Genomic DNA, 15,818 nt, shown 5'->3' with positions numbered 1-15,818 from the left:
TACTGGATATGCAGAATTTGTTTTATTCATTTATTTATTTTTTTCATAAATCAATAATACACATGAAGATAAGAAACTTTTTAACATATCTTATCAGAGAAATCTGCTTCTTTCTCCTCCTGGACTGATCATTTATTTTTTTTAAATTCTCAATTTTGGGTTAAAATGTGTCTTCAGTGTATACAGACTTTCACATTACTGAGATAGGAGATGACAGTTGGTGCTCATAAAGTTCTATGGAGAACTTGCAGCAGAATGTGTCTATGCTTCTCGCTCCATAATAATAATAATAATAATAATCATTTAAATAGCGCCATATTCAGCAGGAGTTTACAATTAATTACCTCCATAGAATCTTATAAGCACCAACTGTCTCCTATCTCAGTAATGGGAAGATCTGTAGTCACTGAATACAGATTTTACCTGTGAACTGAGAATGAAAGATCAGTCCAGGAGGAGAAAAAAGCAGAATCCTCTAATAAGATATATTACAGAGTTTCTTATTTATTAAAAAGGGACAGTTCAGTTCATGTTCCCAGTAAGAGACTGGGCATAAAGTAGTGAGTGACTAATGGGAGAAGTGAGGCCCTCATTGCTTTTCCCACTTTTATTAATGTTTGTTGTGAGTCACATGGGGAGATCTGATAGTAAAGGTCCTTATAACTAATAATACAACTGCGCAGACTCAGAATAATGCCCAGTGATGACTATAGGAAATAGACCAGATTTGCACCTAAAAACTACAACTCCCACAATCCTTCAGTACTGAAAGAACTATTATCCCGCGGCCTCCAATTTTTAATTGGAGCACAGAACTGTCAATCATTCACAGGGCGCATGCGCACACCATGAGCGACACTATGGACGAACCAGCCAAAAACTCCCACATCGGACTGTGTCTCCTGTGCGGTCTTCCCGGTGCGGGAAAATCCACCTTAGCTCGACAGCTGAAAAACGGACACAGCCTGTTCCCAGTCGTTGTAATATCCTATGATGACGTTATGGCAGACGTCTCCTTTAAAGACGATGCAGTGCACGAGTATCGCAACGATTTGTGCCAGTCCGAGACTGAGGGCGGAAGTGACGTAAGTTGAATTAGCCAATTAGATGCAGTCTTAGATAAAACTCTGGCCAATCAGATCCTGTGATACACGGTGGTCCTTTTTTCCCTTACAGTCCTTGGCCGCCATCTTTGTTATGGTATAAAGCCGGCAGTATCGATTGTGAAGTCGGTGGTGGTGATAGGACAGCAGCGGTTCTTCTATATGGCTGTGTTTAACCCTTTCATGTTACATTTTTTTTTGTTTTTAGGCTTTTTTGGCCACAGTGCAATTACAGCGACGCAAAACTTTTTCTTTAATGCTTCAACGGTTAAAAAAAGTTCAAAACTTTGTAAAAAGAAAAAAAATGTCACCGTAAGTTTTTTTTTACTTCTCCATCGATGGAGCTGTAGTTTTTAGATGATCCAGACTTTTAGATTTTTTTTTCTTTAACATTTAAAAAAAAATCTTTTCATTTTTTCACTTTCTTCCCATCTTCAAGATCCTATCCCAATATGTAGTAGGTATAATAATAATTAATATTAGCAAATACCTCCAATTAGAAATGTAGTATAGTTCTTCTGATTAGCAATGTCGCTTACCCCATGTGCAGGACATTGCAGTAGCTTAGATATCCATTGTTACGACCACTAGCACCTTAAGGCCCCGTCATACTTAGCGACGCTACAGCGATCCCAACAACGATACGACCTGTCAGGGATCGTTGCTGCGTCGCTATGTGGTCGCTGGTGAGCTGTCAAACCGGCAGATCTTCCCAACAATGCAGCGACCCGTAACGATCTGTATAACGATGCACGCCTATGTGTTTCTGTGTCTGAGTCGTTAACAAGGTCGTTGGTAAGCTGTCAAACACAGCGATGCATGCTACACAGCGGGGCCTCAACGATCAAAGGAATGTCCAGACCATTCGACACGACCAGCGATCTCACAGCAGGGGCCTGGTCGCTGCAAAGTGTCACACATAGCGAGATCGCTACTGAGGTCGCTGTTGCGTCACAAAACTTGTGACTCAGCAGCGATCTCGCTTAGTGTGACGGGGGCTTAACTGTCACTATGAGTGGTTGTAACCATTGATACCTAAGCTACTGCAATGCCCTGCACATGGGGTAAGTGACATTGCTAATCAGAAGAACTATACTACATTTCTAATTGGAGGTATTTGCTAATATTATTATTACTAGATGGTTGCCCGATTCTAACGCATTGGGTATTCTAGAATATGCCCCATGTAGGAAAGATGTGACTCCCCCCCCCATATAATGCGCCATGCAGGATGTCACATCCCCCGTCCGTTATAATGCCCCATGCAGGATGTCACATCCCCCCCATAGTGCCCCATAGAGGATGTCACATCCCCCTTCCCTTATAATGGCCCCTCCACAATGTCACACTTCCCCACCCCACCATTTAATGCCCTATGGCCCCATACAATAAAAAAAAAATAAATCCAATACTCACCTCACTTGTCAGCTGCTCCTCTGGACTCCAGCGTAGCCCGCATGTTCCCGCTGTGCGCTGTGACCGGTCAGGAGAGAGCGTGGTGTAAAGACGTCACCGCGCCCACGTCACACAGCAGCAGCGGAAGACACAGGAGCTGCTGCGCAGGCACGGGGAGGGGTAAGTATGACTCCGGGTGCCGGGGTCCTGAGCGAGGGGAGAGGAGGAGAGGAGAGGGGTAAGTATGGCGCCGGGTGCCGGGGTCCTGAGCGAGCGGGGGGAGGGACAGGAAGAGAGGGGAGGGGCGTCACTTTTACCTTCCGGAGATAAGTGGCCGTAGCCGCTGATCTCCCGACAGTAGCCGCATGGGGGTCAGCGGCGCCTCCGGTTGGGGGACGTATGCTGCGAGCAGCCGGCTTCATCTCCTGGCTGCATCGCCGCTCACCTCCGTGCGGCAGATCAGCCGCTAACGGCCACCATCTTTTTGTGAAATGCCGCGTCGCTGATTGGCCGCGGCCGGACCAATCAGCGACGCGGGATTTCCTGGACAGACAGACGGGATAAGACAATTATATAGATAGATTACACCTACTACACATTTGGGATGGGATCTTGGAGATGGATATATCCCTTTTAAAGTGAAAAATGACAAGATTTTTTTAAAAAAAATATTAAAGAAAAAAAAAAATCTAAAAGTCTGAATCGTCCCCTCCCCTTTTATACCGAATTGAAAAATAAATAGATTGAAGTAATTATAAAGAGAAAAAAATATATATCAAAATATGACAAAAAGGAAAACGTGACATAGCTAATCAGAAGAACGATACTATATTTCAAATTGATATTCACTAATATTATTATTATTATTACACAAACTATATATTGGGAGAGGATCTTGGAGATGGGAATACCCCTTTAGTTTTTAGTTGTGTCCTGAGATCTTTTGATTGCTGGTTCCATATACTGTAATGGGGCTGTACCGCGGGTATAGTGCACATCACCGGCCGGAGTCAGGGTGCAATGTGGGATTTTACCATGACTAACCTGATTGTTGGTCTGCAGACCCCTGCGTTATCGGACCACCCCTAACGTTCACGTCTTTCCCCTCCTCAGACGTCCCCCTGGAAGCGTCACCGTCAGCGCCTCCTGCATTGTCTGGAGCGTTTTATTATATCTCTGCTCAATCATTCCCCTTTAAACCCCCCAAGTGGGACGACGGAAGGAACCTGGAAGCGCTTTGTCCGATGCCTGGAAAGTCAAGGCCTGATCTCCGCTGGAGAAGACTCCGAACGTCTCTGTTTGTCGCTGACTGTGAAGTCCGGTCCCGTCTGTATCATCCTGGATGATAATTTCTACTATCAGAGCATGCGCCATGCAGTGTTCCAGCTGGCCCGGACCTGTGAGTGCCTCTGGTGCTGATAATATCCTATTGCACTTTGCATTTTTTGCATATATTGCAGTAATTGGATTGCTATAGGGGTTGTCTCCTCATCAAATTGCCCAAATGTTGGTAATAACAAGCAAATTTGCAATTTATCTTTCTTTGATAAATCTATTCCGTTCTCAAGAACGGAGGGATTCTGAATTCTATGGTTTACTGCTCATTGCCTAGGTTACTGGCCACCTCTTGCAGCCTGTCAGAGGTGGCCAGATTCCTAGGCAAGCGCTGCTCTAATTTGGCTTCAGTTTCCCTGCGCTTCACCTCTGATGCAGCAGAGGCAGACATACAGTACAGACCAAAAGTTTGGACACACCTTCTCATTTAAAGATTTTTCTGTATTTTCATGACTATGAAAATTGTACATTCACACTGAAGGCATCAAAACTATGAATTAACACATGTGGAATTATATACTTAACAAAAAAGTGTGAAACAACTGAAAATATGTCTTATATTCTAGGTTCTTCAAAGTAGCCACCTTTTGCTTTGATGACTGCTTTGCACACTCTTGGCATTCTCTTGATGAGCTTCAAGAGGTAGTCACCGGAAATGGTCTTCCAGCAATCTTGAAGGAGTTCCCAGAGATGTTTAGCACTTGTTGGCCTTTTGCCTTCACTCTGTGGTCCAGCTCACACCAAACCATCTCGATTGGTTCAGGTCTGGTGACTGTGGAGGCCAGGTCATCTGGCGTAGCCCCCCATCACTCTTCTTCTTGGTCAAATAGCCCTTACACAGCCTGGAGGTGTGTTTGGGGTCATTGTCCTGTTGAAAAATAAATGATGGTCCAACTAAACGCGAACCGGATGGAATAGCATGCCGCTGCAAGATGCTGTGGTAGCCATGCTGGTTCAGTATGCCTTCAATTTTGAATAAATCCCCAACAGTGTCACCAGCAAAGCACCCGCACACCATCACACCTCCTCCTCCATGCTTCACGGTGGGAACCAGGCATGTAGAGTCCATCCGTTCACCTTTTATGCGTCGCTCAAAGACACGGTGGTTGGAACCAAAGATCTCAAATTTGGACTCATCAGACCAAAGCACAGATTTCCACTGGTCTAATGTCCATTCCTTGTGTTCTTTAGCCCAAACAAGTCTCTTCTGCTTGTTGCCTGTCCTTAGCAGTGGTTTCCTAGCAGCTATTTTGCCATGAAGGCCTGCTGCACAAAGTCTCCTCTTAACAGTTGTTGTAGAGATGTGTCTGCTGCTAGAACTCTGTGTGGCATTGACCTGGTCTCTAATCTGAGCAGCTGTTAACCTGCGATTTCTGAGGCTGGTGACTCAGATAAACTTATCCTCAGAAGCAGAGGTGACTCTTGGTCTTCCTTTCCTGGGGCGGTCCTCATGTGAGCCAGTTTCTTTGTATCGCTTGATGGTTTTTGCAACTGCACTTGGGGACACTTTCAAAGTTTTCCCAATTTTTTGGACGGATTGACCTTCATTTCTTAAAGTAATGATGGCCACTCGTTTTTCTTTACTTAGCTGCTTTTTTCTTGCCATAATACAAATTCTAAGTCTATTCAGTAGGACTATCAGCTGTGTATCCACCAGACTTCTGCACAACACAACTGATGGTCCCAACCCCATTTATAAGGCAAGAAATCCCACTTATTAAACCTGACAGGGCACACCTGTGAAGTGAAAACCATTTCCGGTGACTACCTCTTGAAGCTCATCAAGAGAATGCCAAGAGTGTGCAAAGCAGTCATCAAAGCAAAAGGTGGCTACTTTGAAGAACCTAGAATATAAGACATATTTTCAGTTGTTTCATACTTTTTTGTTAACTATATAATTCCACATGTGTTAATTCATAGTTTTGATGCCTTCAGTGTGAATGTACAATTTTCATAGTCATGAAAATACAGAAAAATCTTTAAATGAGAAGGTGTTTCCAAACTTTTGGTCTGTACTGTACCTGTGCTAACGCAGGAGAGTGCTGAATTCAGGCGAGCGGCACAAGCATGGTCGGACTGTGAATCATCAGGAGAAGGAGCGCACTGGCAAGGAGGCTGAGGAGCGGTGCGCTCTAGCTGATCAATCATGAGCGCAGCCCTTCAAATATACCATCATATGCAGAACAGAATAACTAGATGACCTTTATAAGTCATTGACAGGTGATTGATAAGTAATACAGGCCCAATGCTTGTAAGGGTGGGTGCATGTTGGGAGTATTCCTCTGATGGAAGCCTCCAACACAAGCCACTATGTAGCCATAAAACGGCACAGTGACGACAAGTGTAACGCGCAGATTTTATACTGCATGGTATACATTGTTTTGCGTTGGCCCTTTGTATAGTAAAACCCCTTCTGCCGCACTCTCCGAAACAGTAGGAGCCTAGTAGGATACACTTCTTGCCTCCATTAGGTGTATGGGAGCCGCGGGCTATGTGCGGCGTATGTTCTTCTCTTTCCCCTGGTGAAGATTTTTTTAAGTGAAACTTGAGATTTGTATGTCCTAATAGGTAGCAGTTTACCTCCTGTGCAGGCGGACATTTTATTAGACAAGCAGACATGTAATATATACTCGGTCAGATGCAAACAACCCAAATTGGATAGAGGCGATACACATACCGGACATGTGCACGGAGGCGAAACGCGTATCAGACACAGGCATGGAGGCAAAACGCGTATCAGACAGAGGCATGGAGGCAAAACGCGTATCGGACACAGGCATGGAGGCAAAACGCGTATCAGACACAGGCATGGAGGCAAAACGCGTATCAGACACAGGCATGGAGGCAAAACGCGTATGGACACATGCATGGAGGCGAAACAGGTATCAGACACATGCATGGAGGCGAAACGTGTATCGGACACATGCATGGAGGCGAAACGCGTATCGGACACATGCATGGAGGCGCAAAGCGTATCTGAGACAGGCATGGAGGCGCAAAGCGTATCTGACACAGGCATGTAGGCGAAAAGCGTATCTGACTCAGGTATGGAGGCGAAACGCGTATCGGACACAGGCTTGGAGGCAAAATATGTATCGGACACATGCGTGGAGGCGAAACGCGTATTGGACACATGCATGGAGGCGAAACGCGTATCGGACACATGCATGGAGGCGAAAAGCGTATCGGACACAGGCATGGAGGCGAAACGCGTATAGGACTCGTGCATGAAGGCGAAACACGTATCGGACACATGCATGTAAGCGCACATATCCCCATAAGAAATGTATGGCCGAGCGAACCTTCCCCTGGTAATAACAGCTAACGACCAGGGAAGGGGACGTCTTCTTCATATACAACATGTATGAATTGATCATCATTTTCCTTTTCAGACTCTCTAGGATTCTGCCAGATCTTTTTGCATTGTCCCGTTGACTGCTGCTTACTGCGGAACAACGGGAGGACGGATCGGGTCGCGGACAGGACAATAATCCTGATGGACTCCAGAATAGAGAAGCCAAATCCTGAGAAAAACACATGGGAAAAAAGAAGCTTATTCCTGGACAGCTCCAATGGCATCGACATGGACGAGTAAGAAATGGACGACGTGTAGTGTAGAACACGCCGGGTTTTGTCCTCCGCCCTGTATTATCTGTTCTAGGGGAAATATAGTATTACATGGTGGTCAATCATATAACCGAAGGATGGTCATAAAGACCGCCCCGGGGTCATTGCAATCAGTGCTGCAGAGCGGACACAGCCTAGGATTGTAGGGCCGGGTATTCCGTCCTCCATACATTTATTCCAGACTTCGGCCAAGTACCCTGATAAGAGATATGGGATAGTCATCAATGTCTTCTACAACTTTGCTTTTATTACACTTTTTATGACAGATTCAGTGTAAGCATCACCAATTTAATGACCCAAGCCCTGGAGAATCCTGTTCTGCCGATCGAGGATGAGAGCGCGGAGAAGGTAGGAGGCAATGAACCGTACAGAGGTATATAGTGTCCAGGGTCTGAGACCAGCGTCTTGTATGGAGGATGGACCTGGGCTTTAAAGGGGGTTTCTAAATCCATGTTTATTTCTTGCGATGATGTAAAAAGAAAAAGTAATAACAGACCTTATTGATCAATTACCTCTCCCATGCTGATGATTCCCTAGTCCTCTGCTGGTCTCTGTTCCTTTTGTCCTCACCATGTCATGTCAAAGCAATGTGTGACCGCTGCAGCTAATCACTGGCCACAATTGTGACCTCCATGAATCACTGCATGTAAACACCCATGGCGTGAGACGAGGGGAGCGTCTGCACAGGAGCGGCCGGGGATTGGTATGGCATTACCAATACATGAACATGTTTCTCCGATTTTGCAATCAAGAGGAGTCTCAGCATCCAGACCCCAGCAGTTAAAAACTTCTGGAATGGCAAAAGTTTCATCAAAGTTGAGGGTCCTGGGATGACCTGGAGCCTTCACCGAGGGAGAGATGTCATCAAGGGTCCGTAGACCACCCCCTTTTAAATGAAGTAGTCCTCTTGTAAAGTAATAAAAAGGATGCTTCCCTTAGATCAGGGATGTCAAATTAAAATACACAGAGTGCTAAAATGAAAAACATGGACAAAGTCGCTGGCCAACCATTATACAGAATAATGGGTCCCACATAGTCCTCCATACAGTATAATGGGCCCCACATAGTCCTCCATACAGAATAATGGTCCCACATAGTCCTCCATACAGAATAATGGTCCCCGCATAGTCCTCCATACAGAATAATGGTCCCCGCATAGTCCTCCATACAGAATAATGGCCCCGCAAAGTCCTCCATACAGAATAATGGGCCCCGCATAGTCCTCCATACAGAATAATGGGCCCCGCATAGTCCTCCATACAGAATAATGGGCCCCACATAGTCCTCCATACAGTATAATGGGCCCCACATAGTCCTCCATACAGTATAATGGCCCCACATAGTCCTCCATACAGAATAATGGGCCCCACATAGTCCTCCATACAGAATAATGGGCCCCACATAGTCCTCCATACAGAATAATGGGCCCCACATAGTCCTCCATACAGAATAATGGGCCCCACATAGTCCTCCATACAGAATAATGGGCCCCACATAGTCCTCCATACAGAATAATGGGCCCCACATAGTCCTCCATACAGAATAATGGGCCCCACATAGTCCTCCATACAGAATAATGGGCCCCACATAGTCCTCCATACAGAATAATGGGCCCCACATAGTCCTCCATTCAGTATAATGGGCCCCACATAGTCCTCCGTACAGAATAATGGCCCCCACATAGTCCTCCGTACACAATATAATGGCCCCACATAGTCCTCCATACAGTATAATGGGGACTACTTCATTTAAAAAGGGATAGTCCAGATAGTGGACAATCCCTTTAAAGCAAACTGTGTTTCTCCACTCAGCTGAAAATATACTTCAGAGGTATATATTGAGGTGGATATCTACTACTGAACAGCTCTTATTAGTTGCCCCAGAGTGCTGCAGAAATAAAAAAAAAATGTATGCTTGCCTCTCGGACCGGCACCGGTCCCCCACTGTCTCCTGACATAAATAATGTCACACAACTACTGTAGCCACGTACAAGTAATATGGCGCTTTTCTACACAGAGAATCACCACAAAACCCCTATAGAGTGCAGCATATACAGCGGGTCCTTGCAGTGCACAGATGCTTAGGCACCCATCCAAATTGTGGCCACGGTCAGTCATACACCTCCTGAGGGTATACGCCCGGCACCTGCCACAAACGCAGTGTGAACTCTACTTAAACTGGAAATTTGTAGTAGGAGATATAAGATTGCGTTTTCACTTCACGAGCCGCACAGATCTATCTTCCCCATCTTGACAATTGTTCCTTATTTCCCTTCACATCTGTTCACAGGATAGGGATCGTGATATTTGTGCAGCCAACGTCATCCATCGAGAAGATCAAAACCTTCGGCGGCTCATCTCGGAGACCATGCGGACAGTGAAGGGTGAGTGACGTAACGATTTCTTATATGGACGCAATATAAGACGTGATTTGCGCGGATGATCAGCAACTTTGGACGACAGCGTCTTGACTTTTTTTTTTTGCAAAAGACCCGTTACCGTATTTTCTCTTATTAAATGAAGATAGGTTGGGGTAGAACCAGGGATGTGTGCAGCCCCCATTACCTCCCCTGGGGGCCCATGACTGCACCCTCAAACCTAAGGAGCAATGGTGCTTACAGATCTTTCTGAGGAGCGCTGCTCGTGTTTCCTGTACCGAAACGCTGGAGAAGAAAACTACATTTTCGCGCCCTCTGGTGGATTTCTTTACTTTTCCCATGTCACATATACTGCTCTGGGGTGTCTACATACTACTCTGCAGGGACATTTTTAGAAAAAGCACATGTCTTCTATACATGTCCCCCTCGATCTCTGCAGAAAATACAAGTATAGCAGTGGCATAAAAATTAGGGCACAAGTATCACAAAAAGAGGCAAAAAATTATTTGAATAATCAAACTACAAAAATCTCTTAAAACCACATAAGCTAAAAATGCAAAAAACAACTGCCTGGTCATAAATGAATTAAAGGGGTTTTAGAGGTTTAGGGTTGGTTACGGCAGCCATAAATAGCCAAATGTGGAGAGGAACTTACATGCTCTATGGTAATTTTGTTTTTATAGAAAAAGCCATGATATAAGGGATAAGGCCGGAGTATCACACCCATGGTTCACAGTCTTGAGTAGGAATGATGGGAGTCGGCAGGTTGATACAGTCATGGCCGAAATTGTTGGCACCCTTGAAATTATTCCAGAAAATGAAGTTTTTTTCTCCCAGAAAATGATTGCAATTACACATGTTTTATTATACACATGTTTATTTCCTTTGTATGTATTATAACAACAGAAAAAAAAACAGAAAAAAGGCAAATCGGATATAATTTCACACACAAGCCCAAAAATGAGCCGGACATAATTGTTGGCACCTTCTCAAAACTGTGGGTAAACAACTTTGTTTCCAGCATGTGATGCTCGTTCAAACTCACCTGTGGCAAGTAACAGGTGTGGGCAATATGAAAATCACACCTGAAACCAGATAAAAAGGGGAGAAGTTGACTCAATGTTTATATTGTGTGTCTGTGACTGCCACACTAAGCATGAAGAACAGGAAGAGGAGAAGAGAACTGTCTGAGGACTTAAGAACCAAAATTGTTAACAATACCAACATTTTCAGCCATGACTGTATATTCCTATGAGGCTGTCGAGCTTGGGTCAGGAGACCCATGGCCGGTCCATGCATTACTCTATGAAACAAGTGTGTGAGTCCAAACATCCTAAAAGTTAGATAATGAGCATAAGACACTTTAAGTACCCCTGGGTCTGTGTTTATCACTTTTATGGACTTGTATAGTTCTAATGTCATGTGTTTTATATACCTCATATGTAATATCAGCAGATTACAGTTTTTGCCCTTTTTGCCTCTTTTAGGATTGGTCTCAGCAAAGGATATAAAACAGATTGCACAAGAACTGCAGCAGGCGAAGTGTAAAGCCCTGGATCGGCTAAGGCAAAGTATATGGGGACAGACTGTTCTTACTCCCAGCACAGAGAGTATCTCCGGTGTACAATCCTCCTTTAGAGAAGAAGTAGACTGTATTTTGCAGAGATACTCACGCAGGGTTCAGGAGGGTTGTCCTATAGCTCCGTCTGATAATTCATAGCTATGTACTATCATTATATAGGCTGGTTCCTATACTTCATATACCTACAGTTTTCTCATGTTCTGCAGGAATGGAGAGGCTAAAATGGAAAGATTTCATCTTTATAACATAATGATTATTTTTAAGTACTATGATTTCTGCACTAGAATATGTCACATCAGCTGCTGGTGGTTGGAGAGGGCTCCGATCGCTGCTGGTGGTTGGAGAGGGCTCCGATCGCTTCTGATGGTTGGAGAGGGCTCTGATCGCTGTTGCCGGTGGTTGGAAAGTGCTCTGATCGCTGCTGCCGGTGGTTGGAAAGTGCTCTGATCGCTGCTGCCGGTGGTTAGAGAAGGCTCTGATCGCTGCTGCCGGTAGTTAGAGAGGGCTCTGATCGCTGCTGCCGGTGGTTAGAGAGGGCTCTGATCGCTGCTGCCGGTGGTTAGAGAGGGCTCTGATCGCTGCTGCCGGTGGTTAGAGAGGGCTCTGATCGCTGCTGCTGGTTGTTGGAGAGGGCTCTGATCGCTGCTGCTGGTTGTTGGAGAGGGCTCTGATCGCTGCTGCCGGTGGTTGGAGAGGGCTCTGATCGCTGCTGCCGGTGGTTAGAGAGGGCTCTGATCGCTGCTGCCGGTGGTTAGAGAGGGCTCTGATCGCTGCTGCCGGTGGTTAGAGAGGGCTCTGATCGCTGCTGCCGGTGGTTAGAGAGGGCTCTGATCGCTGCTGCTGGTTGTTGGAGAGGGCTCTGATCGCTGCTGCCGGTGGTTGGAGAGGGCTCTGATCGCTGCTGCCGGTGGTTAGAGAGGGCTCTGATCGCTGCTGCCGGTGGTTAGAGAGGGCTCTGATCGCTGCTGCCGGTGGTTAGAGAGGGCTCTGATCGCTGCTGCCGGTGGTTAGAGAGGGCTCTGATCGCTGCTGCCGGTGGTTAGAGAGGGCTCTGATCGCTGCTGCTGGTTGTTGGAGAGGGCTCTGATCGCTGCTGCTGGTTGTTGGAGAGGGCTCTGATCGCTGCTGCTGGTTGTTGGAGAGGGCTCTGATCGCTGCTGCTGGTTGTTGGAGAGGGCTCTGATCGCTGCTGCTGGTTGTTGGAGAGGGCTCTGATCGCTGCTGCTGGTTGTTGGAGAGGGCTCTGATCGCTGCTGCTGGTTGTTGGAGAGGGCTCTGATCGCTGCTGCTGGTTGTTGGAGAGGGCTCTGATCGCTGCTGCTGGTTGTTGGAGAGGGCTCTGATCGCTGCCGTTTCACCACTTGCAATCCCTGACAGTAGCATATAAAGGAGTTTTCATCCCCGAGGACTTGCTCAGCATGCCCTGTGGCTTGCCGAATACTAGTGCACCCATTTAAGATTTGGCTCCGCATGCCGGTTTTCAGTGATTGTCATATACATTGAGAAAAGTGTCTCTAGTTGGCGAGTGACCACAACTATGCAAATCACATACGCTCCGTCACGTGACGACCGCTAGAATATGCAAGCGGAGCTGAATCCCAACTGTGTGTATTACACATGCTAAGATTCAGCAAGCTGCACGACTTGCTAAAAAAAAGTTTTTTTCCCTTTTTAAGTGGTTCGTCACCCCCCCCCCCCCCAATCCCACCCAACAAAATCTGAGGCTGAGCTTCAAAAGAGAACATTTATTTCACTATATACAGTTTGGTTCTAGAATACTGCAGAGCCATCAAATGGTTGAAGATTCAAAGCTTTTAATGAGCTGAAATAAATATGAAAAAAAAAATCTTAAAGTTTAAAGCATTTTTTATTTCCAAATACACTACAAGCATATTTATACGGTAAGTGCATTAAAATACTTTCTCCAGTCCGCTGCTCTTCGGCATTGCTGGCTCACACTGGGACTACTGTGTAGGGCTGTGGCTGCTTTTCCAATATGTCAGACTCAGACCAAGTGTCTGTAGACTTACATTGAAAAAGCAACTTCTAGCCCACACCTAAACCTCTGTGTGATTTGGGTAGTCTGCTTTGAGGTCATATGATCCAGAGAAGGATCGGAGCGGCGCTGGAAACCGGAGAAGGTAGCAATCAGTATTTTAAGCAGAATCTTTAAGGTATATTTTCTCTGAAATGTTCTTGCAGCCAGTCTCCGATTCATGCTGTCCTTGGTTTGGTCCTCTTCACGTCCATATGACCAAGTCGGTAGGTACTTAGGCGATCACCGCCTAGTTTCAGCTGATTCAGATAGCTGACACCCGGCACTCAGTGCCAGGAGCGGTGCTGCACCGCTCCCGGCACTTTAACCCCCTAAATACTGTGATCTAAATCGATTGCAGCATTTACAGAGCAGGCAGAGGGAGGAAGCCCCCTCTGCCCTTGGATGGGCGTCATCGCGAGGGTCCGATCGTTGCTATGGTGACCCGATGTCTTTATGACGACATCCAGGTCATCAGAGCTATCAAACTTTGTCTGTCAGTGCAGCGCTGACAGTTTGTATAGCGTAGGAATGCTCCTGCATCCCTATACTATACAAGCGATCAGCCTGCAAAAAGTGAAAGTCCCATAGTGGGACAAAGTGTAAAAGTGAAAAAAAAATAGTAAAAATATATTAAAAAATATATATATATATATATATAAAAAAATATATATAAAAATATATTGTACTTATAAATATATCTTTTTATGAAAAAAATATATATATAAATCAAAAAAGTACACATTTGGTATTGCTGCGTCCGGAAAGACCCGACCTATAAAACTGCCTCACTAGTTAACCCCTTTAGTGAACACCTTAAAAAAAAAAAAAAAAAAAAAAACAAGGCAAAAAACAATGCTTTATCATCATGCCCCTGAACAAAAAGTAGAATAAAATGCGATCAAAAAGTCGAATGTAAATAAAAATGGTACCGCTGAAAACGCCACCTTGTCCCGCAAAAAAACAAACTGCCATACAGCTACAGCTCCATCAGCCGAAAAATAAAAAAGTTATGGCTCTCAGAATAAAGCGATGCAAAAATAAGTATTTTTTCTATAAAATAGTTTTTATTGTGTAAAAGCGCCAAAACATAAAAAAAAATAATGTATAAATGTAGTATGTCTGTAATCGTACTGACCCGAAAAATAACGCTCCCTCATCAATTTTACCACATGCGGAACAACATAAACAAAAAAAAAAAAACAATTCCTGAATGGTTGGGTTTTTGTTCATTCTGCCTCCCAAAAATCTGAATAGAAAGCGCTCAAAAAATGTCATGTGCCCGAAAATGGTACCAATAAAAACGTCAACTCGTCCCGCAAAAAACAAGCCGTCACATGACTGTCGGACGAAATATGGAAAAATTATAACTCAAAATATGGCAATGCAAAAATAAAGGGTCTTTCAGTGTGTGACAGCTGGCAAACATAAAAACCCGATATAACTCTGGTATCGCTGTAATCGCACCAACCCGAAAAATTAAAGTCGTCTAATCATTTATACCGCACGAGGAAAGGCTTAAAAAATAAAACCAATTCTTCACCTGCTATTGATTTGTTCATTCTGCCTCCCAAAGATTGCAAGTCATATCGAACAAATTTTACCACAATCATGAAGTACAATATGTCACGAAAAAACAGTCTCAGAATCAGTGCGACACGTTGAAGCTTTCGAGAGTTAGTTATTACCTCATAATGTACAGATGATAAAGGTGCAATTAATAACTATAATTATTCCCTACATATTTTAAATTACTTTGTACTTCTTTTCTCTGTTTGAGCAAATGTTCATGTGCATTATGATTTTAGATGTGTTTCCAAGATTTCCTCCCCCTTTTTTTTTTTTCCTCTCTTTCTCTCTTTTTTTTCCTTTTTTGGCGCCAAGGGGTGCTTTGGCAGTTTTTTTCTTCACTCCATGTGCTAGCATGTGTGTATATATACCTTCCATGTTGTAACAAGTAGCAGCTCTGTACCTGAAGAAGTGGACGGGACGTCCATGAAACGTAATCTTTTATAGCTTTTACAGTCTCCAATAAATGCTGGGAATATTATCCATCTCTGGCCTATACACTGCTCAAAAAAATAAAGGGAACACTGAAATAACACATCCTAGATCTGAATGAATGAAATATTATCATTGAATACTTTGTTCTGTACAAAGTTGAATTTGCTGACAACAAAATCACACAAAAATCATCAATGGAAATCAAATTTATTAACCAATGGAGGCCTGGATTTGGAGTCACCCCCAAAATTAAAGTGGAAAAACACACTACAGGCTGATCCAACTTTGATGTAATGTCCTTAAAACAAGTCAAAATGAGGCTCAGTATTGTGTGTGGCCTCCACGTGCCTGTATGACCTC

General features: G+C 44.6%; 1 protein-coding gene across 1 annotated transcript; it reads left to right on the top strand.

Annotated features, from left to right (window-relative positions):
- The first annotated feature begins 825 nt into the window (after positions 1 to 825).
- On the top strand, positions 826 to 13,214 carry PSTK (phosphoseryl-tRNA kinase). Its single transcript, XM_073681356.1, has 6 exons — positions 826 to 1,085; positions 3,612 to 3,897; positions 7,226 to 7,424; positions 7,727 to 7,808; positions 9,750 to 9,843; positions 11,325 to 13,214. The coding sequence occupies exons 1-6, from the start codon at positions 849 to 851 to the stop codon at positions 11,555 to 11,557; spliced, it is 1,131 nt and encodes a 376-aa protein (XP_073537457.1). The 5' UTR covers positions 826 to 848; the 3' UTR covers positions 11,558 to 13,214.
- Positions 13,215 to 15,818: the final 2,604 nt, after the last annotated feature.

The sequence above is a fragment of the Phyllobates terribilis genome, unplaced genomic scaffold (genome assembly GCF_046119375.1).
Source record: "Phyllobates terribilis strain yellow unplaced genomic scaffold, ASM4611937v1 Scaffold_5__5_contigs__length_657084704, whole genome shotgun sequence".
NCBI lineage: Eukaryota > Metazoa > Chordata > Amphibia > Anura > Dendrobatidae > Phyllobates > Phyllobates terribilis.
This window is presented reverse-complemented; position numbering and strand designations above follow the sequence as displayed.